This window comes from Glycine soja, chromosome 9 (assembly GCF_004193775.1).
Source record: "Glycine soja cultivar W05 chromosome 9, ASM419377v2, whole genome shotgun sequence".
NCBI lineage: Eukaryota > Viridiplantae > Streptophyta > Magnoliopsida > Fabales > Fabaceae > Glycine > Glycine soja.
The window spans coordinates 47,123,412-47,148,019 of record NC_041010.1 but is presented as its reverse complement, the minus strand read 5'-3'; the positions used below and the strand labels follow the sequence as shown (position 1 = coordinate 47,148,019).

Below are 24,608 nucleotides of genomic sequence, written 5' to 3'. Positions count from 1 at the left end.
AAAATAATGATTTTTTTCTTAAAAAAGCATAATGATCGGAAAAATTATGGAAGATGTTTAAATGAAAAAAAAGGAAAAAAATGTTTATTAAACATTAATTTTGGGTATGAACTAAGAAGAGTCTGTTTTTGCTAATTTCAACGAATTTTTTTAAATAAATATATATAAAGATTAAATAAATAAGTGACGAAGAAAACACTTTTTTTTTAATTGATGAAAAGAGCACTCATAGTCACAAATCCTAAAGAAGTTGACCGGTGAGACAGTTGAGGTTTGACAATGGAGTGAGCCAACAAAAATCACAACTAATTAATTATGAAGAAAATTAAACATACCGAATTATTGGAGAGTGACACGTTTAATTAATTAGGAAAATGAAACAGAACAAAAATAGTTGGAGACTGTTAGGACCTAGGGAGGAGCCAGGATCTATGGAAAAGGCAAAAGCCTTTTAGGTTATTTAAGTGCAGAAACAGGGTGTTAGTGAAGTTGAATTCTTTGAATTATAATGTCAATATTGCCAGCGGAAGTGAAACAAGGAGTGTATAATAGTGCAGCTTTGGATAGGGATGGTTGGAATGGTAAGTTTTTTCCATATGACGATGAGCTTTCTAGCATTCATTATAGCAGTTTTTTGTTGCTTTTACATCGGAATAAAAAAATGATTTTTATGTACAATGATTAAAATATAATTCTTATAAATTTAGTATTGGTAGTATAATTACTCATAAGCTTATTTTATTCAAAATAGAACCAAGGTTACTTCGAAAACCTTATTAAGAAAAATGGAGGAAAGACTAAGTTTTACTAAGCAATCCACTTCAAAAACCTTATTAGAAAGAATGGAGGAAATACCAAGTTTAGCTAAGCAATTTGTCACTTGATTGGGTTTCATTTTGATATAATTGTACCAAATCAGGCATGACAAAAATATTTATTTTTTTTATATCCATAAATGAAATTTGTGACAAATATAATATGGATGACCAAATGGATATCCATTATAATAAAATTATTTAAATGTCCTTGTTTAAGTATATGAAATTCAAGTATTTTAGTTATTGATTTTTCTTTGGACTTATGAAATTGAAGTATTATACCTTATGAACTTTCGTTTGATCTTATAGGATTGGGTTACTTTAGTTTATAGGGTTTTGTTTAGACTAATGAGATTGAAATATTTTAATACTTAAATTTCAAACTTTTGTATGTTTTTTTTTCCATTGTTCTATTGTCACTATTGGAAAAACTCCTTTGCTCATAATGAAAGTCCGATTGTTATTTACACCTCTCAATTTTATGAATATAAAAGTACTTTTCAAAATGTTAACATTATGAAATAATTTCTATAAGCCAATTTTTAGGGGGAAATAGGACACCAAATTTAAGGGAGAACCTTTGCACGATTTGGGATAGTTTATTATGGTGACATCATAGTCACAAAGAATCTAGGCATTTGATTGTGTTTCCGGTTGTCATTAAGTTTTTAATTCTTAATTGAAGGAGTGACTTTATCAGCAAATAAGATATGATTTTAGTGATTATTTTATTTAGAAATTTGTTATCAACATGATTGGTGTGTCAACACATCTATGAGATTCATATTCCTATGACTCCTTCTAGAATCTCATAATTATTTTTTTTCCAGGGCTTATTTTAAACAAATCAAGAAAGTGAGTATATCAATGCATAACAAACATAGAGCAACTTAAAAGATGATTGGTGCCCCTTTTTTCTTCAGGATTTAGAGTTTAGTTTTTTTTTCTCTCTTGGAAATTGGCTTTTCGAAGTGTTAAAATTTTAGTATTTTGAAAGTTTTTCTTTTTCAAAAAATATAATTAGAAGGTTTACTAAAAACGTTTGAAGGTGTAAATAACAATTGTCCAACATGACCAAAAGGACTTAGATGGAATCATGGAGCATACTTTGCCTTTTTAAGGATTTTTCTAAAAGCACCTCTCATTTTTACTTGTATACCCCCTTTTACTAGTTATGTAATTCTTTTTCCAAATGTGCCATTTCTGTTTTCTCCGAAAATTAGTACGACGACTCTGTTCATCTGCACATCGCATTTCATAAGGTAACCCACGAAGGAAGCGTACCAGATGAGGAGAAGGGACAAAGAAGGAGGTACACTGATTTTCTGGAAAAGGATGAAAGGATATATTCGGAAAAATAATTATAAAATAAATAAAGGGGAGGTGTATAAGTAATACAGGAGATGTGTTTGACACAAACCATTTTTTTATTTCTTATCTCTATATATAAAGTTAAATTGTAATACAAAATTTAAGTACTATCAGCATAATAATCTTAAAAAAAGAAACAAATATATAAAATAAATTAAAACAAATAGATAAAATCTTTAAATATAAATAATATTTTCAAGATTTGGACATAATAAATTCTAAAAAACTCAATTTGTACTTAAAAAAATCTATTTGAATTTCCACTTGCTCAATTCATTTTGAAATTTGAATGGTTGATCCAACACCGATCCCATCAATAATAAGAAATCAAACACACATCAAAACAAATTCTTGTAAATTAATTAACTCCTAATATATTGTTAACGGTTTGGCAAGTGCACCAAATATCTAAGTAGTAAAACTTGGAAGTTCGAGTGTTAAATTCCACAGAGATTTTGTTTTGTATTTTTATTATATAATTTTTAATTCGTAAGGGAAGAAATAAAGAGTGGTGTAAAATAAGTAAAAGAATAGTAATAGATAACAACTAATGGTAGAGAAAATCATAGAAAACAAAATAATTAATTAGAGAAATCAATAGAATGCAGATGTTAGGACTTAACATGTCTTGTTTGTCTAGGATGTATGATTTTTGGATTTTTCTTTATCAATTAGACCCTATCACATCTATTTAATTATTTGTTCCTGATGCCTCACAATAACAAGTCTATTTTACCTACCCATCTCCCAAATGTCTTTGCAAAGATTCAATAGATAAAATGCATGAAACCTTGATTCTAGATGTGTGCTTTAATGCATGGGCATAATGTTATCATCCTACGTCCAGGAATGATTTCGTTATGATGTCTTTTTCTTTTAATTCTATTAGAAGTTATTCTTTATCGAGCGCCTAACTCCTAAAACCGATCCATACATATCTTTTTTATATTTTTATTAAAAGTTATCCTCTGTCGAGCATCTAACCCTAACATAATGTAAAGATGAGTAATGCATGAAATATAAATAGAAAAAGACAATAGGATAGAAAATACATGTTGCATTAATAAATATGGAGTACATCATACATGTCTTTGGCTTTTTAGGCTTGTCAAGTCCTAACTAAGGGTTTAACTTTTCATGATCATTGAGAGCCTTACACTGAAATGAGGGTATAAGAATTGGTGGATGAGAAAAGATGGAAGAAGGAAAAAAATGATGAGAGAAAGAAGAAAATTCCCTAAGGAAGAGTTATCAAGCTTTAGGTAAGTATGAGAGTGCTCCAAGACTCGGTGTGTCTTTTTTCTTTGACTTTACTCTCTTTTTATAATTGCTGAAGTGAACTTGGGTCTGCCTACTCTCTTTTTATAATTGCTTGTCTTTGCACTTAGCACGTGCTGTGCGCGCTAAGCGCGTTTGGGCTGAGCCTGATGCTAAAATCTTCATTTTTTTGTATTTTTTGCATCTTTTTGCTTTTAATCCCTTTATTTTTTATATCTGTAGCCATAAATAAAAAATATCAATTCTTAACCATTAAACATGAATAACTACTAAATAATTATTTTTAAAGATATTTTAACTCTTTTTTCATAAAAAAAAACAACTTTTATTTAACAGTTATCACCTCGGTAACCTATGTTAATCTTTAAAGCAGCATACCTTTATTTCGCTAATTTCTGAAGGGAAAACTTCACTTTTGACTAGAAAACAACAAAAGCACCTAATGAACTGTATCTACATTTTTTCCTTGGCATAATACCTTATATTGTGTTTGAATATTCGTTTTGAATTAAACTTCTTTTTTCAAGTATTTGGTTGAGCTAAATTGTGAACTTTGTCCCCATCCCCTTGTTTTGTTAGCAGCACCATGCAGAATAGCTTGGCGCTGAAAAACTGGAAGAGCAGGCTGTGCTATTGGAGAAATAACTTATCTTGAAAGAAAGGGAAACTCTTGATGTATTGAAAGAATTGGAAAGTACCAAAAGACTTGTTGAAGATTTGAAATCAAAGATACAGAAGGAAGAGTCTGAAGCAAATTTGAATCTTCAGATGGGAAAATGTGATAAAAAATCAGTTGTTGATGAGAATGAAGAAAAGGAAAACCAAGTGAATCAATTGAATGTTCTTCAACCTTCCAGGGAAGGTTTTATCCCCTACCCTTCATCTACTCCTGGGTTGATACTAATGAAATTGAAGCAGGCCAAATTGAATTTAACTAAAACTACTAATGACCTTGCTGACGTCCGAACTTCTGTTGAATCGCTTAATAAGAGGTTAGAGAAGGAAAGAATCTCACTTGAGAAAACACGTGAGAGGTTAGCTCAAAATACTTCAAAGATATCTTCTCTTGAGGAAGAGCTAAACCAAACCAGATTAAGGCTGCAAATAGCAAAAGATGCTGAAATTAAAGAATGGGAGAATTTTAAAAGAATGGGAGAATCTGCGAAATCAAAAGTTTTGAGGACAATGTCTGAGATTGAACAGACAAATGCTGGATACACCAATGAATTTCCGAGCTGCAGTTTCGGAAGCATAAAAGGTCATCAAATTAATGTGCACTTTCATTCCTCTTACACTTTATTTTTGAGTTGAAACTCTAATGTGTGGAATCCCAACATTTTTGGATAACTTTCACTAATGCTTTCAGTCCATCTAAACAGAACAGTAGACACTTTCATTTTCCGCTCACAACTTCAAAAAAAAAAAAAGAGGATTTTTTTATACTGAATTAAAAACTAAGAAAAAGAAAATATTAAATTATCGTACGTAAAACTTAACTTTTATTTATTTATTTTCTCTAATAAAATAAAATAAAAATTTCCCTCTCCCTCAATTTTTTCCTCTAATCCAAACATGGATGAGCAAGTGGAACCATTATCCAAATGTTAAATTTTATAAAAGCATGAAAATCTTTCACCAATTTGCCATGCGTTAAAAGGACCGGCTTTGGTAGATTTCTCACGTTTAATATTTCTGTCGGATTTCGCGATGCTTCCTTTCATTGGAGAATAATTATAATTTTTCTTACCATGTTTTTTTTATTAATTACTACTATTTATTCACTAATTTAGAATTTAATTAAAATATATTAATAGCGTAAATTTTTAGCACCGTTATTTAATTATATATTTTAAAAGTCATATATCTAGAGTAATTACAAATGTATTGATAGTATACTAATTTATAATAACAATGTATAAACTATTTTTTTTTATATTTTGACCATTAGTATTAAAATAATTATAAAAATTTTTTTTTAATTTTAGTAAATATATGATTAACTTATTTTCATATTTTTTTTGCTTTCCGTACTAAAATATGTTTAAACTTATGTCGTAAAAGTACATAAATTTGTTCTTTCTTCTCTGTATAGTATAAAACAAATTACTGCCTTTTAAGCTTTAATAATATATGTTATATTAATTCCATCCAGCGTTTTTTCATGCGTTTCCTATGGATTTTTTCATCGACATTGCCGATCTTTTTAGCGAAATTAATTAAAACACTAGTTGAAAACTCATAATTTAGTTGATAGCTAAAAAATGAAATTATTAAATTAAAAATATTCGATAAAACTTAATGTTAAAGTAACTAAAAAATATAAAATAAAAAAATAGTAATACATGATTTTTTTTATAAAAAATAATAAAGAAAATAAATAAATATGTAAGGATAAAAGTGAAAAAAATATCAAAAACTAAAAGTATGCATTTTAAAAAATATTAAACAAGAAATGTTAGAAACTATTAAAAAAAAGTTTACTTATCAAATAATCACTAAAATTTTCAGTTATTAAAAAAAATAAAAAACTTACTAAAATAACTTATAGTCATTATATTGAATGGTTCTTTATTTGTTTCGAATTAGTGAATTACCCTAGTTTGCAATAGTCACTAATCGAAAATATTAACATATCAGGTAAATGTACAACTGTGACCGTATGAATTTTTTATTTTCCAAAAAGATAGAGTATGCATTTTTAAAATTATAGAAAAGATCAAAGTAGAACGGAACACCAGAGATTGCGTAAGAGTTAAGACTAATGAATTTCCTTTTCACTTTTTCGGTTCTGTAGTTAAAGTATTTGAACCAATAAAGATAAAGATGATAATCTTCATAAGGAATCAAATGAAATTTTAAAAAAATGTAAGTTTGATTCTTATGATTGATGTAAATATTTGATTGATAGATAATCTATAAATACTCGTGGTTAAAGTCTTTGAGATATTTTTCATTTTTCTCTTGGAATGTCAACATCACATAATAAGGGTCGTTGGTTTTGTTCACCAAAGCTAGACCCCTTCCCTGATTCTGCCACGTAATGATAAAGTGTGAGGCACACAATCCTCTCCATGAGGCTTCCCACACTGAAGCCTTTCTCAAGTTCCAAGAAACTCACTTTGCAATAAAAGTACCAACCAATGCAAGTGACGATAGCAAACCAACCATATTTCAGTTTTTCACCAACTAACACGACACTATAAGTTCCTACGAGGATTCACTTCACTACCACCTTGTTTCCATTATCTTCAATTCTTCTTCTCATCACTTCTTTTTCCACAAAAAAGGTATTCTATCTTCTCTTCATTCCTTGCTTGCTTTGCTTCCAAGGAAAACCACTCAGAAAAGTAGTGTTCTTTTTTCTCTTTGCTTGCCACCTATCAATCCTCAAAATTTATCATTTCCAACAACTTTTTTTTTCATCTGATCATGTGATCTATTCAACTATTGTTTGTTGTTAACTAGTTATGTTAATTGGTCTTGCTAATTTCTATTATCCGTGTTGGATGACATCATGGTTCAGCCAGATTCTGTTTTTTCTGGTTCTTTTTCAGTTTTGATCGTTGGTTATTGCTGACAAAGTTATTCTCAACTGGGATTTTCTTTTCTGGGGGAGCATGAACTGAATTACATGTTTTTTTTTTGCTTGATTATATCAAATCAATTAAAGTTCTGTGTTGGATGACATCATGGTTCAGCCAGATTTTTTTTTTCTGGTTCTTTTTTAGTTTGCATCGTTGGTTTATGATTATCATTGCTGACAAAATCATTCTCAACTGGGATTTTCATTTCTGGGGGAAGCATAAACTGAATTGCATGTTTTTTTGGCTTTGATCATATCAACTCAGTTGCGCCATGTTACTTTTGAAGTACATAAGGTGATCTAAGAGTTTGAGATCATAAAAATAAATGGTCTTAACTCTTAACTCTTAATATGCCTTTTTTTGTCTTGTGTCCAACTTTGTGCTAAAAACCAATATGGTATATATTTTTACAAGTGTGATAAGAGAGTGTCTGAGTAAATTATATTTAATTGATGATGTTGTTCTATCAAAATGGCATCATATTTTGATATGCCCTTCAATCAATTCTTATTTCATTTAGCAAATGTTTGGAATGTCAGATCTTTATCTTTGAGGTTTCTAATAGCCCTGAAATTTTGATTAATTTCTATCTTTTTTTCGTGATGGAAGTTGTCATTAAAAATAATTATTTTGGTATAGAAACCATGGAAGGGAGAACGGGACTCTTGTTTCTTGTTGTATTAGGTGCTGCTTGGGCATGTGATTCAAGGGAACTGACTAACTCTGGTACTTCCGGTAACATTGCTCACTAATTTCATTCTTGCCTTTCTTTGCTTTTTATTATCCTGCTTAGGAAGACAGTAGAGTAGAGGCATGTATTGTACTTGATATTTTAAAATTTCAGACCCCCATTTATTAATATGTTTTGGTGAATGTGAAAAATTTAAGGAGTAGCAGGTTATTTATGCATAGATTTTACCTATGAACAATTAAAAAAATGAAGGTATTGACAACTAGTCAATTGTCAAAAGATCAGACTAAAATAAAGGGTGGTTTGAAAAGTTTATAGTTTGGATTTTGGAATTATTGAGGTTTACAAATTTTGTGTAATCTCAAATCAGACACTGTTGATTGAATTGCTCTGATCATTTTCCAGAGGCTCTTCCCTTGATGGGATTGAAGCACCTGGTCTAACATTAATATGTCATTTCTTCTTCTAAGCATGACTAATAATTTTCAATTTTATCAAAAGCTTTTTTTTTTTTTTTTATCAAAGATGACATTTTGTTCAAATCTTTGGAACTTTGCTTTGAATGATTTTCTGTTAAATATAGTTTAAAATACAAATGTGACATAAGTAATTTTGTTGACCTATCTTCAAATTGTAGAACTAAGCATAAAGCCGGATGTGTGTGCACTTTGTGAGGAATATATTACCAAGGCACTTGATTATCTACATGAAAACAAGACCGAGACAGAGATCATTAATATCCTGCACAACACTTGCCACCAGCTTCCCTCTTTCAAGCAGAAGGTTGGTCATCCTTTTGGATCTCTTGTGTTGTGGTTTAGATACTCTAGTTGTTATAAGTTGTTGTGAAAATAAAGTTTTAATTTCCCACTATGGTCTCTAATGTTTAAACAACATACAGAATTCTCTTCATTCTCAATCATCTGTTTCTTCTGTATTAAACAGTGCGTTGCTTTGGTGGACTTTTATGCTCCTCTTTTCTTCTCTGAAGTAGCTACAATTCAGCCTGGAGAATTCTGCCACAAGGTCAATCTCTGTCAGAAAATTGCATATATTGCCTTGAAAGTTCAAGATGATAGCTGTGAGTTTTGCCAAGATACTGTTTCAACTCTATTGGAAAAGTTGAAGGAGAGTGATACTAAGGTAAATGTTGTAACAATAATCATCTCATGTTTCTGCTACTCCAATGAAGTGTTGCACTGTGAGGTGAAATTTTACTTCATCTGTCCGGATGTGAGGAAACTTTTTCTTTAGTTTTTACTTTTATACGGCTTTCATCTACCACAAAACTTTGATGGTTGTTGCATACTTGAATTACTTCCACAGTTTTAAAATGATTGTATGGATATTTTGATTGCAAATTAGACTTTCTTTTATGGTTTCAATCAAATAAAAAAGGAATCTTGTTATAATGTTCAGGGGTAGGAGCATATGGATGTATATACACAATATTTCATTATAATGTTCAGGGGTAGGAGCATATGGATGTATATTATAATATGAGTGGAAAAAAAGGAAAAATATATGTAATATGTAGATTTCTACCATCTTTGTTCTCTTAAAACACAATCTTTACTTTGACCACTCCAATGTCGTAATCCTAGTACTACCCCTGCTTGGTTTAGATTATCTTTTGTTGAATAAAATGCTAACCATTTATTTTAAAATGTCAGCTAGAGATAATTGAGACGTTACTAAAGGTGTGCAATTCAGTGGAGAAGTATGCAAATAAGGTAAGAAAAATCTAATAAATTCCTCCATTTTCCTCAATTCGTACTCAATCATATGAAGTTTCATTTTTTTAACTTTTATCCTATCGACCAAATTATAAATTATCATCCTTGGAACCCCAGAAATTTCCTTGCAATGATAATTTCATGGACTTGGCCGGCTACTTACCATCAATAATATACTGTAGTGGATTTTTTTTTTTTCTGTATGCTCATACCTCCTTGAGAAACAAACAAACTCCAACAATTATTTTCAGATACTCCGAGGAAAGATTTTCTGAATCAAGGATGGTCATTATAGAATCTGGATAGCCTATTTTGTTGTACAAGGTGAACTGGCCAATAAATATATATATTTATTGTGATGATTGGAATCCCAATATATATATATATATATATATCTACCGATTTGGAGGACCTGACTAATCACTTTTAGTGGGATTCTTTCCTCCCAATAATCACAATTTTTTTCCATCAATAGCTCAAATTTGCTTGAGGGTATCAAATCCAATACCATTCAGATGATTCTATTTTGTTCCTATTTTTTAGGCCTGATCTGTTAATGGTTTATTTATCTGTTAACAGTTCTGTTTTGCATATGAATAAGATAAGCCTTCTGTATTTACAATTTCCTCTTTGTTTTTCTTTACCCACTACACTTTATATTTGCTGTTATACATAAAAACAACACAGTATTGTGTAGAAAGTTCGAACATAATTTTGACTTTGATTTTCCATTTATGTTCCAAATTGTTTGTTGCAGTGCAAGAGAATGGTTTTCGAGTATGGACACTTGATTTTTGACCATGCAGAGAAAATCCTAGAGACGACAGATATATGCACTATAATACATGCCTGCAGATCTTCAGATGTAGCTGGACAGCAAGCATTTCTTTCAGTCTCTTAATTATAGAAACAAAGCTCTACCAGATTTATGCTTCACTTGTTGGCTGAAAAAGATTGCCATATATTCAATGTAATAAGGGGGAGGGAGAGTACAAATTCAATATATTATCAGTGTAAAATTCTTAATACTATCTAAGTTTCTAATTATGTGTCAGCACACCATTAAAAAGGTTGAAACTTTCTACGTAGTGGCTGTGATACTCATGCTTGTTTAATTATTTGACAATACATAATTGGATGTTAACATTCTGAATACTTTTATCATGGGGCTGCCAAATATAAATTGTGAAGATCTGTAAAGTGAGAAAATAAGGACATGATCACCTTTGATTTAATTTTTTTATCTGATGGTCAGGGAATCAAAACTATAATAATTTTTTTCTTTCTTTCTCTTTTTACGATCAAGTTAATCTTATAACTTCTTCTTCAATTTAAAGTACACCATAAGTTTAATTCATTTTAAATAAAAGATAAATGTATATCTTTACTTTTTTTAATTCACGCACTTTATCATTTTAGAGAAACTAAATTCCTTTGATAGTTGTGAAATTGAACAAGAAAAGAAAACAATTTTTTTACTTTGGCAAAATCGACGAAGGATAAACTACTGTATTCTCATTGATAACATTACACGCCTGTTCAAACTAAGCAAATAATTGTAAATCCTAATGACCACCCACTAAAATCTTGACCTAAAAAATAATCCACAATCATAAACTGAAGAGCAAATGAAAAATAACCTATCACCAAACAACAGTAGATATTTAGAACATTTGACTTAGCAACAGTTTGACTTCACATCAAATGTCCTAAACACACCAAGTTTTGATCTCAGAAATTCGAACATTTTGATTGACAGTGGGTCAGTGAAGACATCAACAACCTGATCATGATCTTATGTTAAGAAGTAGACAAGAGAAATTACTCCATCTTTCTTAAAATCATGTATTTCACGGGAAAATTAAACTAAGCATTTCAACATTAAGTTATTATTAATTTGTCTGATTTCAATTTTTTGTTTTCTTTTTGTATGTTCATTGCACCTTTTCCAGAGAAACAAACTCTACAACAGTTATCTTCAGATACTCGGGAGGATTTTCTGCATCAAGGATAGTCATTATAGTATTCATTTTATTGTACATCATGAACTAGGCAATAGCAAATATGCATGAACAACAAAGAAATTTTGCATTGTATAGAAAGTGCACAACAACATATAACTTTCCTAATCCAGTATTTTTTTCCCATCAATTCACTTGGAATTTTCATTAATCTTCCAAATTTTCTGCAGTGCAAGAGGATGGTTTTCGAGTATGGACCCTTGGTTGTTGACCATGCAGAGAGATTCCTGGAGAATACAGATATATGAACTGAAATACATGCATGCAAAGCTCTACCTGATTTATGGTTCACATGTTGCTAAAAGATTGTAATATATACAATATAACAAGGGAAATGGGAGCACCAATTCGATATTTTTAATTAACACTATCTATGTGCATGTCGGCACATCATTAAAAAAGTTGAAACTTCCTATGTACTGGTTGTGATAGTCTAGCTTGTTTATTTGACAATACATATTTGGATGTTTACATGCAGTTCTTCAAAAGAAAATTCGTATATATTTTTATGGTTTCTATGCCGAAATTCTGAATGCTTTTGTTTGGGCTTGTCAAATTTAAAGTGTGAAAATGTATTTAGTGAGAAAATAAGGATCTACCACCTTTGATTTGAATTAAAGTAAATCATAAATTTAACTATTTTTAAATTAAGAATAAACATATGTCTTCAATTTTTAATTTACACACTTTATCATTTTAGAGGAATTAAATTCCTTTGATTGTTGTTAATCGAACAAGAAAAGAAAACAATTTCTTTTTACTTTCTCTCAAAAGCAAAGAAAAAACAAAAGAACTGCTGCACTCTCATTGCTAAAAAAAAAACTATTATACATTGTTAATAAATTTAAAAATATTTTTAATAAATGATTTTTAGAATAATTTTCATGAAAAGTAAAGTAAATGATTAAATCAATATCGAGGCATATATTGTTTATTCAAATTGAAATAGAAAGTGGGAAAAAATGTTCTTTTATTGCTTAAGGGTTAAGACCAATATTGATGGTGTTTCTTTTCACTTTTTCGGTTATCTCGGTAAAGTCTTTATCAGATTTTACTTTTGGGAGAGACAACCTCACAGATTAAGCATCTTGATTTGTTCATCAAACAAAGCTAGACCCACCCTCCTTGATTCTGAACCATTCATTGCACCAAACAACACGACACTCCCAAGTTCCAGCAAGGAATCACTGCCACCTCGTTTCCATTCTTCTCATCATTTCTTTTCAAGAAAAATAAAATAAAGTAATAGTCTTTCTTCTCTTCATTCCTTGTTTATGTTGCTTCCAATGAAAACCACTCAGAAAAATAGTATTTTTTTTTCTCTTTACTTGCCACCCACTAATCCTCAAAATTAAATTTTATCCCACTGGTCTTTTTTATTCCCATATCATGTGATGCATTCAACTATTGCATGTTGTTATCTTAATTGGCCTTGCTAGTTGCTACTACTTCACTTTCTATAATCTGTGTTGGAAGACATCATGGTTCAGCACTTCGGTCAGATTCTGTTTTTTCTGGTTCTTTTTCACTTTTGATCATTGGTTTAATGGTTTATCATCGCTGACATAATTTTCTCAACCAGATTTTCTTTTCTAGGGGGAGCATGAACTGAGTTGCAAGCTTTTTGGTTTGATTATATCAACTCAATTAAGAATTGTGCCATGTAACTTTTGAAGTCCATTAGGTGATTTAAGAGTTTGACATCATAAAAATATACGGTGTCTGAGTATATATCTCTGCTTCTGTGTGTTCATCTTTGTGTCTGAGTAAATCATATTTCATTAATGCCCTTCTGTCAATTCTTATTTCCTTTAATAAATGTTTGGAAATTGGAATATCATAGCCCTGAAATTTTAATTAAATTCTATCTTTTCCCTGATGGAAGTTGTCATGCTAAAAAAAAATGTTTTGTTATAGGAACCATGGAGGGGAGAATGGGACTCTTGTTTCTTGTTGTATTGGGTGCTGCATGGGCTTGTGATGCTAGAGAACTGGCTAAACCTGATCTATTAAGCAGTAATACAGCAAACTCTGACACTTCTCATAACATCATTCCCTAATTTCATTTTTTTCTTTCTTTGATTTTTACTATCCTGCTTAGGAAGTCAATAGAGTGGAAGAAGCATGTATTGTACATGACATTTTCAGTCCCCCATTTTTAGTCTGTTTGGTGAACGTGAAAAATTTGAGGAGTGGCAGGTTGGTTATGCATACATTATACCCACCAACTCTTAGAAAAATGTTGGCATTGGCAACTAGTCAATTGTCAAAAGTAAGATCAGATTAAAATTAAGGGTGGTTCGAAAAGTTTATAGTTAGAAATTATTGAGGTGAGATAAGTGACGCGAGAATGGGAAGGAGTATTGAAGTAATGGTATTATAGTTCAACCATGTAAACTTAATGAGTTTCAATTTTATCAGAAACCTTTTTTCTTTAGATGACATGCTATAGTGTAGGTGAAGAATGAAGTGAAGAATTTTAACTTAAACACTCTTAAGTTTAATACTAATGGTGCCAATTTTGTCAAAACTACTAGTCAATTTGATAGGCTTTCTACTTTTCATTAGTCCACTGATGCAAATGTGGGTTGATTGAACATCATGTGCATATCTTTGAAACTGAATAATTTTCTGTTAAATATAGTTTGAAATGCAAATGCGGTGTAAATATCTTGTTGACCTATCTTCAAATTTCAGAACTAAGCAGAAAACCAGATGCGTGTGCACTTTGTGAAGAATATTCTACTAAGGTACTTGATTATCTGAATGAAAACAAGACCCAGCAAGAGATCATTGACATCCTGCACAACATTTGCCACCAAACTTCCTCTTTTAAGCAGAAGGTTGGTCATTTTCTGGATCTCTTATTGTTCTGGTTTAGATGCTGCAATTGTTCTCAGATGTTGTAAAAATCAACTTTAATTTCCTACTATGCTCTCTAATGTTTAAACAGAATTCTTGGCACCCTCTTCAATCTCAATGCATGATGGTCTATATGAAACTTATAATAACTTGTCGTATAAAGATTAACCGAGCAAAGTTTTGATGTCCAATGAACTAACTTGGTGAAACTTGTGAAAGTTCACCTGGTCAAACAACCATCAACACATTTTAGATTTCTAAGGAAGCATAACTGAATGAATCACAATTTATGAGATCCTGTATGAATTCATCTGTTTCTTCTGTATTGCACAGTGCATTACTTTGGTGGACTATTATGCTCCTCTTTTCTTCTTAGAAATAGTTACAATCCAGCCTGGAGAATTCTGCCACAAGGTCAATCTCTGTCAGCTCATTACATATATTTCCTTGCTAGTTCAAGAAGATACCAGTGGGTTTTGCAAAGATACTGTTTCAACTCTATCGGCTAAGTTGAAAGACAGTGACACTAAGGTAAGTAATTTCATCTTTCTGTTACTCCAATGAAGTGTGGCACTGTGGCGTGATATTGTACTGCATCTTTCCTGATATGGGCAAACTTTCTCTATAGTTTCTGGTTCTACACTGTTACTACAAAACTTTGAAATTAAAAGTCCTCTACTATTTTTTCTTTGACCCCTCCAATATTTTAAACCTACTACTGCCCCTGCTTGGTTTAGATTATCTTTTGTTGAATATATCTTTAACCATTTATTTTGAAATGTCAGCTAGAGATAATTGAGACATCACTGAAGGTGTGCAATTCAGTGGAGAAGTATGCAAATAAGGTGAGAAAAATCTGGCAAATTCGTCCATTCTCCTCAGTTCATATTCAGTCATATGAAGCTTCAATTTTCAAATTCTATCCTAGTGACCAAATTGGAAACTATCATGCTTGGAACCACGGTAATTTCCTTGCAATGATAATTTCATGGACTTGGGTCACTTGGCAGCCTCCTTAACATCAATAACTGACTCTAGTGTGAAATTTTTTTGGATGGTCGTTGCACCTCCTACAGAAACAAACTCACAACAATTATCTTCTGATACTTGGAGGAAGGATTTTCTGAATCAAGGATAGTTATTGCAGGATCTGGATTGCCTATATGTTATTGTACATTATGAAGGGCAATATGTAGTGTTGTGTAGAAACTGCACAATAGCATAATCTTCCTAATCCCATTTTGATTTTGATTATTTTATTTATCTTCCAAATTGTTTGCAGTGCAAGAGAATGGTTTTGGAGTATGGACCCTTGGTTTTTGACAATGCAGAGAAATTCCTGGAGAGCACAGATATTTGCACTGCCATATATGCCATGCAAATCTTCAACAGTGGCTGGCCAGCAAACCTTTCTTTCAGATTCTTATGGAAACAACGTTCTAACAGATTTGTGATGTACTTGCTGCAGAAGATTGCCATATATATAACAACACAATGAGGGAGAGGGAGAGCACAAATTCTATACATTATCAGTGTCAAGTTTTTAATACTATCTAATTATGTGTCTATAGGTCATTAGAAAAGTCAAGTCTTCCTATGTAGTGATTGTGATACTCAAGTTTGTTTAATAATTTGTCAATACATATTTGAATGTTTACATGCAGATCCTTAAAAAGAAAATCTGGATTTTATGGTATCTATGTTAAAATTCTGAATGCTTTTATTTGGGGTTGGTAAATTAAGAGTAAGATGTGTAAAGTTAGAGATTAACAATGCGTCTACCTTTTTGGATTTGAATTAAAGTGCTGCATAAATTTAATTCACTTTAAATTAAGGGTAACTAAATATATCTCTACTTTCTTAATTTGCACACTTTCTCTAAGAGGAACTAAATTCCTTTTATCCATGTGCGCTTTTGCTTTGAAATATCTACTCATGAATTGTAAAATTCCTAAATGATAAATTGTTGTGTTATTTGTATTTCTTCATTCTGGAAGCATGTTGTTCTACCTGTTTCAGTATGAATTTCCCATTACTGCAGTAAAAGCTCAACTCTTTTTTCCCTTCATTTCACACTGTATTGCAATTCCAACACCTTTACCCTTTCTATGTCCATCATAGCTAGTTTCTTAATTCATTCGTTTGTTTGTTTCCAATTTATTTGCTCGATCGTCACTGCCATTAAAAAAAATTGATATTGTAACAAAAAGAAGTATTAACAACACTCTTTGTAACATGAAATTATTAGATGGCCTGATACCATCATAGTCTTGATTAATTTCTGCATGACACATAATTATGTTTTTAAAAATTTTTTTGGTAAATTATAAAACTTGAATATGTTTTCATATAAAGATTAGTCAAGATCATGGATACTGATAATCTTACTATCAAATAATTTTGTTTATAACACACTCTTTATTATTAATTGAAATTTATTGTAAATAACCAAATTTTGTGAGTCTTGCTTCTTACTTAATAAATTATATTCATAATTTTAAAGTTTTCAATAAATTTTAGTCATGAATATATATTGTTAAAAAGAACGTAGCACTCCTCTTGTAACAAATCTTTTTGATAGCTACATGGTGTGTCTTTAGTGCTAGAATCATTCTGGCCACTGAAAATCGATGGTTCATGTATAAGTTATAACACAACAATCAAGTTAAAAAACTGTTTGTGGTGACAACTTCAAACAGAATGGACAGAGATGACATTTAAGTAGCATTGCTATATTTCCAAGCCGTTGGATAATATACAGGAAACCGGATAGATCTTGAGGGTGATATGATATAATTTTCCTTTCCTATATACAGGACCACTAGTTTTTCTTAACCTGTTTGGATTGGACACAACACTGTGTATTCTGGTCCCTGCGTATAGTCATAGAGGGTCCACCCAGGTGTGATTTTCACATGCTATAGAGAAAGATGATAACAATATGGTATGGTTCATGATGTGTTGATACTTGATGTATACGTATATAGTGTTTGTGTGGATTTGAATTCTCTCTTGTTAACAAATAATATGACAATGACATGTCACAGAAAAGAAAGATAAAAAAATAAAAGAAAAAATAGTATATATATGCATTGAATCACAAACTGTTATGTATAATAAGTTTACTTACATTGTAATAATTATACTGTTATGTATAATAAGTTTACTTACATTGTAAAAATTATTTTAAAACTTACATCAAAGCTGATTTTTAATTGATTTAACAGTATAAGAATTTAGTAGGAACCTTAGTACCCAATGCCTATTAAACCCGAAGTAAAATTTATTGTAATTGTTTTGTCTCGATCTGTCTCTCCTAACATAATCCAAACCAAATGAGAAAATCTTAATCTGTCCTTTGCCAGCATTGTTGAGTTGAGGAAAATATCCCTCCATAATTTATGTTTGAATTTGGGTTTTGTGGAGTGAAGTCATCCACTTCATCAATGGAAAGCTTCATGTGGGACTATGCGTAATAACATGAGGCTGTGGCATTATTTCAGTTGTTTGGTCTAAACTCATCAATTAATTATTATATGGCCTTTTGGCTTGTGAATGAAAAACTTCAGCTCCTTCGAGGTACTTCTTTTGAACCATACGTTATTGTCATTTGTCAATAACTCATCCAAGTATGCATTGAAGTCATAAAATGTTTCGTATATAGCATATAATATATGCCAGACATTTAAAGTCTCGTTTTAAATTTTGTTGTCATTATTTGTGCGAGCTCATTGCATGCGTGCGTGTATGATTTTCATTAATTGTCACTGTGTGTCTGTGGGTATATATGATTCTCTATTATTATTATTATTATTATTATTGGAATAGTTGGCTCAGAAATGATAGCATTAAGCATTTGTCACCATATAATTTTATAATTAAAGTTTAAATTTTCAGTGTTTTAGACTTTTAAAGTTTATTTTGTCAACAAACGTTTAGTTTATTTGTCAAGTTAATCCACACATAACTCGCATTTATTATAGGAAATACCAAACTGGGTTGAACAATCCAACCAACTTGATTTTGAAACAAACGCTTAGTCATTTTGGTTTACTATTAAAATCAAATTCATGTTAGACTACAGTGCAAATCAATCAAAATTGATGTAAAACATTTGAATAGACCAGTTGAACTTTCAACTATCCAATTACAAAATTTGAAGTAATGATATATGTGCACCTGAATAAAATATACACTTAATGCATGGCAACATACTTATGGTATTTTTTCCACATCTAGATATTAAATCTATTTTTTTGTTTTTTTAGAGATTAAATCATCATCGTTTTTATATTTTTAAGAATAAAAGTAACCATTCATCCTTTAGATTATACTTTTATTAGATTTGGATCTTCTTAGTATCAGCAAGTAACATATGACAATGTTACATTAAAAGAAATAAAAAAACATAAAAATAAAATTAATGAAATCAACATTAGTATTATTGTGACTTATTATAATTATTTTATGTTTTTTCATGGTCAGGAATGGTTTAGAGAGTAAGGATAATAAGTCTCAGCTCTTTCCAAAAGAATCCTTTGAAAAAATTATAAATATATAATTTTACGGCTAAGTTGTTCAACCCTATTGTTTTTTTTTTGGGCAAGTTGTTCAATCATACTAGTACTTTTTATGGCTGATAATTTATAACGCCCACCGAAATGCTTCTGGCCTATAGTATTAGTACTGATTGGCCACAACAAATTAAAATAAAGTCTATTGAAGGAAAAACTGAATGTCCAATAAAAAAAAATGGAAAAGTTATGGTCACTTGAGAACAAGGCTTACTAATTTTAAAAAATGGCTTAGCCAAAGGTAGTTATAGTATTTTTTTTAATCATATTAATTTGAAGTTGTTTCAACTACAAATAAATTATAAATTTTCATTAAAAACCTTGAGTCAACATAAGAAAAATACTTTTTTTTCAATATGATTTTTTTTCATATTTAAGAATCAAATATGATTTGAATTATGAACCACTTAATTAAGATAATTATAATATATTAGTGTAGTATTTATTTTCTAAGGACACCATACACAAAGTAATACTGAAATTCATGCCTATTTATTTATTTTGAGAAGAAAAAAATATTTATACAATTAAAAGAGAATAATAAAATATAACAAATAATATAATATTTTTTTAAGAAATAAATAATATAATAGTTAGTAGAGAGAGATTGACACAAATTAGAGGTCTCTTATCCAACCAAAATAATGTAGTGCGGGCCAATGCCATTACAAGAACTATATATGTACATTATTTTTAAAAAATGACATGATTGTACAAATATGTCGTGTTTTTTTTAGTACAACTTTACTAAGCCTCCTTATAACTATTTTTTTTTGGGTCTAATTTTTGGCATTATGAGAAATCCAAAGAAGGATTTGGTAGAAAATTATTACATGATAAATTTTTTTAAGATTTTTCTTTTCTTCTTTTTAAAGATAAAAATAAGTCAATGAATTTAGATGGAATTGTGAAATTATAGCAAGTAATTTACTTTCTATAAAGAGCTCATATCAAATGGCAAATGAATCGTTCATTTGCTATTTAAAATACTCAGAACTCAATCAACACGTATTGCCAAAAAAAATTTCAAAGTCATAAATTTGTAAAGCGATAAACCCAACGGTACGATCGCAATATTTATAATTCATATTGTTTTTTTTAAAACCAAAAAAATAGAGTAAGCGCAGAGACCTTCATTTTATTTTATTTTTAAGAAAAAAGGTAACCCATCAATCTTATGAAGGGTCACAATAAAATAATGAATATTTTACTAACAAAAATCTTGGATTTAATCCACTCCTAATAATTATAAGCAGGAAAAAAGCCGACGAGATTAATTACCTACCAACAGTCTTTGGGGTGAAATTGAATAAATAATTTAACTAAATATTTATTTAATAAAATTTATTGAATAATATAAATCTGTCAAAAAAATTATCAAACAATAATATTCATAAGTTAAATTATAAGTTTTTTTATAGAAAATTTTATCAAAATAAATTCAAAACAAGACATATATAAATATCATAAATCACTTTCATAAGTTTAAACCAATTCTTCTAAACACATCATTACCTCGTTTCAAGTTTGACACTTATTTGTCCCATTTTACGGATAAAGATCACTACGGAGCCTTTTGTTGCCGTCACCAAAGAGATATTTTCGGAAATTAACCATTTTCTTATTCATTCGTTTATACAACATGTGATTAAATTTCACTTAAATAATTTATCAAAGAATAAATATATTTCCTAATGATTAATGATGGTGAAGTCAACGAGTGTTTCTTTACAGAACATGCCAATATTTGGTGTTCATTATGTAATAGTCTCAAACTCAGCTCAAGAGGACGATAAGATTGAATGCTATATATATCGTCTTTAATTAATTATTATTTTTTTGAGAGGATAATCGTCTTTAATTTATTAAGATAACAAATATTCTTCAATTCTTGGTGTAAAGGGATAAGCACTGCATTGTCGTTCTTGTTAAGGAAAATATACTTTCCATCTTTTGATCATGGCCAATGAAGTGTTAGTGGGGTATTCTACAGAATAGAGATAAACACAATATATAAAACCAATTTACACGTAAAGAAAATTACAATATATCTTATATATTCGTGACACAACAACATTCAAAATTTGATCCTAGCTAGTGACCGATCATCCATTATCCACACCTTGTCTGATTTGTTTCCTAGCATTAATTATCTATTCATCGTTTACCATTTATACTAACACAATAATATATTTGAAATGTCTATATATAGTTATATAAAGTTCAATTCGTATTAAATAAATATTATAGCAATGGTGATTAATCTAGCACCGAACCATTAATATATATATATATATATATATATATATAAAACTTTCTTTTCATGAACACCTTCATACCTTAAAACATCAATCATTTCACTTTATCAATTTAATATCCAATTCAATTTTAAAATTATCATGTAATCTTGGTTTACCAAATAAAATATATATTCTGTCCTTTTATGCTAGTAGAACTATTTTCATTTTATTTAAAAAAATGAGAGATTTTTTTTTAAAATAAATTTAAATGTTACTTTTGAAAATAAGATAAATAACTTTCTTTCTAGTAGTAAGAAAAAAGATATCTTTCTCATATAACCTGTATCTTTCTCATATATAGCTTGTGTCTTACTCATTTTGCGATACGTGATTTTTGAGTTTTTTATATCAACTTAGATAAATATTTTTTCTTGAACTATTCTTCTTTTAAAAGAAATATTTACTTTTCTTAATTTATTTAATTAATGTAAAAAAAATTCAATCAATAGGGAAAAATAAGATATTTGCAAATTACTAGTGTAAAATTATTTTGTCAATTAAATCAAATTTTGACATTTTACAAAACTTAAAGTTACTTTTTAAGACGACTATTATAATTTACCTCTCATTTATTGATAGAATAATCTTCTACAAAAAATCTCTTATATATATTGCCTCCAAAATTGACTATTAAATATTATTAAACAAAATTAATTCAATAATATTAATTGAAGTAATTAAGACAAACTCCTTAGAGCAGTCCCACTACTTGTGCTTACATGAGTTGCAAAAACATGAGTTGCAAAAACAGTATAAAAAAGAAAAACACTTGGAAGCTCTTTTTGTTTTTTTTTTTCAATTGTTTTAGAAACAATTTTTAAAACTTAATAAATTTTTTATGAGAAATTAGCCTTTTAATAGTATGGAATTATTCTAGAAAACAATTTTTAAAACTAAAAATGGAGAATATAATCAAATATGCCCTTAGTCTCTTTTCCTTCCTTCCACAATCTTTACTTCTATTTTTCACAAACCCCAATAAAACATTAGTGTTGGGGTGATGAGATGAATTTGGTACAAAAATGATGATGAGAAAAAAAATAAATAAACATATTTTTTAAATCTTGAAAATTTTAAAATAAATATTTTTAATTAATACTCTAATTTATTAAGGAAGTTTAGCTTAATTGGTTGAGTAGGTTGTGTGAGTGTTATAAATTATTTAACAGTGTATTCAATTATCACAGATAAAAAAAATAGACTCTATTTTTTTATTACTTATTTAGCAAGAGGGAAAATGAAAAGAAAAATTCATTATATATAATGTCCCATATGTATACTTTGTATAACCTATATACATTGTTTTTCATTTTTCTAAGCAAAATATGTTAGGCGAATTTCACTTGTTTGGGAAATATAAATCATTATATTTGTGTCACTCTTCTATTTTCTTAACTCGTGAGACCAAAAAAAATAAATTGTGCACGAAATTCAATGCATTTTTGTTATCAACTATTGTTCATATTAAATAAATAAGATTAAAAAACTCATTTTTTTTTGTATTTTTCTATTCTATTTTGTTCTTGCTAATTAACTTCTTGAGTTTCACACAAAACTTTGTATTCTATATTTCTATTCTCTGAGAAGCTTCCGGGTACCACTTTTGTTGCTTTGTGCGACATCGAATTTGAATGGATTGTTGATCGGGACACTATAAACGTAATCAGGCAAATACTCCACTAAGCAAGCATCATAGGTACATAGAAATATGCTGTTTTGCAGAATTCTATTTAGCTTCAACACCTTTGTGTTCTTAATTTGCATAAATAAATAAATTTATATGCTATTTTATTAATTAATCAAATAACATCATTTTATAATTTTAAGTATGTTTGTCTTTTGAATACTTGAGACAAAAAGTTGTAAAAATTGTTCCATGATTTTCTGAATAACAAGAAATTGAGGAGTTTGTTTTTGTCATGTTCTCGTCTCATTAATTTTATATTATCCCATGATTTTTTTTAAATTAACGTAGAATAAAAATATTTATCATGTTAAATATGATAAAGTTTAGCAAATCAAACGAACCCACATTATCACAAATTCATCAAATATTGGCCTATAAGGCTACCAATGTTGCCCTTGCATCTTATTCACTTCAACCTGACTGATGTGTTATTGTTATTTCCAAATATAGGAGTGTCAAAGACATATATAAACTCCAATCAATTATAATAACATGAGTCTTATTACTATTTCTTAATACTTTTCTAACATTTTTTTATTGATTAATTTATAGGAGTACACTCATGTTTGTTACATTGCTAAGCTCCCCCTTGAAAGAAAGAATTCTCCCTCTTCCTAACCCCGTAACTAGAGCCACGTGGAGCTTATTGAAAGTATTTTGTTTAAAATAGAACTTGGAGACAAAGATAGGATAAAGCTTCAATGGTATATGATGATAACATATTGTTAGAACTTTTCCTCATTATGAAGGATTGACGGAAAGCAATTCAGACACCATTGAGAGCCATTGATGTGGTTGATATGGGGAATAATTTTTATGTGGGTCAAATTTGATTTAGCCAAAAGATAAAAATAAGGTCATCAATGGGGGAATTTTTTATTATTGTTGTTATCTTGTAGTTTATCCATGGATTTTTGATTTTGTTCCATTAAATGTCTAAATTGATAGAACCTTAGTCTAAATACAATTAATTTCCTAGCCTTGGTTTGGAATATTATGACAAAAGTGTTGTCTTGACCCTCTAGCACCAGTAGTGGGAAATTCAATATTTAGAGATTATGTTAGAACAATTGATGTATCAAGAGACAAGTTTGTTGGAATTTTTGTGGATATTGACCTAAAACATCTTGTAGTGTGGACGATTTGGTTTAATTATTATTTTTGTTTAATGTATACCTTGAAAACTTGTATATGGCTATTATGGTCACATAACAAATTGTTTGAAAGTTGGAGTTACTCCACCATCGGTTTGTTGACCCTCTCCACCCAAGAGGGTGATGGGTAAATGTATGTACAAGATAACAATCACATGCAAACCCTAATTCACAATATGCTACAAATGTTAATTATGATAACCAAGATCTTTACTATGATTGGCTTGTTGTTATGTGGGGGAAATGCCAAGTAGGCAATGTGATAATGGCAAAAATAAAGTTCATAATGATAGTTGTGTCAATCATGGAAGACAAAAATGGAAAATAATCTATTTAATTTATTAAATTTCAATGATGAGCTCATTAATGATGGAGGGACAATTACTATCTTAAAACAAATGATAGTGGGTTTATTGATCCCCACGAGATCATGGGAAGGTCTCAAAGAAAAAGAAAAAATCACATAAAGGGCCTAAAACAAGAAAGAATATGGACATGAATATTCAACATGTGAAAAAGGTTAATATTATAG

General features: G+C 29.6%; 1 protein-coding gene and 1 pseudogene across 6 annotated transcripts; both read left to right on the top strand.

Annotated features, from left to right (window-relative positions):
• Window positions 1–6,613: 6,613 nt before the first annotated feature.
• Window positions 6,614–10,639, top strand: LOC114425627 (prosaposin-like). 6 transcript variants are annotated; one of them, XM_028392566.1, is made up of 6 exons: window positions 6,614–6,754; window positions 7,691–7,777; window positions 8,380–8,525; window positions 8,688–8,885; window positions 9,416–9,475; window positions 10,236–10,639. In XM_028392566.1, the coding sequence occupies exons 2-6, from the start codon at window positions 7,696–7,698 to the stop codon at window positions 10,377–10,379; spliced, it is 630 nt and encodes a 209-aa protein (XP_028248367.1). In that variant the 5' UTR covers window positions 6,614–6,754; window positions 7,691–7,695; the 3' UTR covers window positions 10,380–10,639. The 6 variants fall into 6 exon arrangements, with proteins under 6 accessions (XP_028248367.1, XP_028248364.1, XP_028248369.1 ...); XM_028392563.1 differs by having other exon boundaries at window positions 7,691–7,786; XM_028392568.1 differs by having other exon boundaries at window positions 6,634–6,754; window positions 7,661–7,777.
• A 2,124-nt stretch (window positions 10,640–12,763) lies between these two features.
• On the top strand, window positions 12,764–16,082 carry LOC114367083 (annotated as a pseudogene).
• The last annotated feature ends 8,526 nt before the right edge of the window (window positions 16,083–24,608 follow it).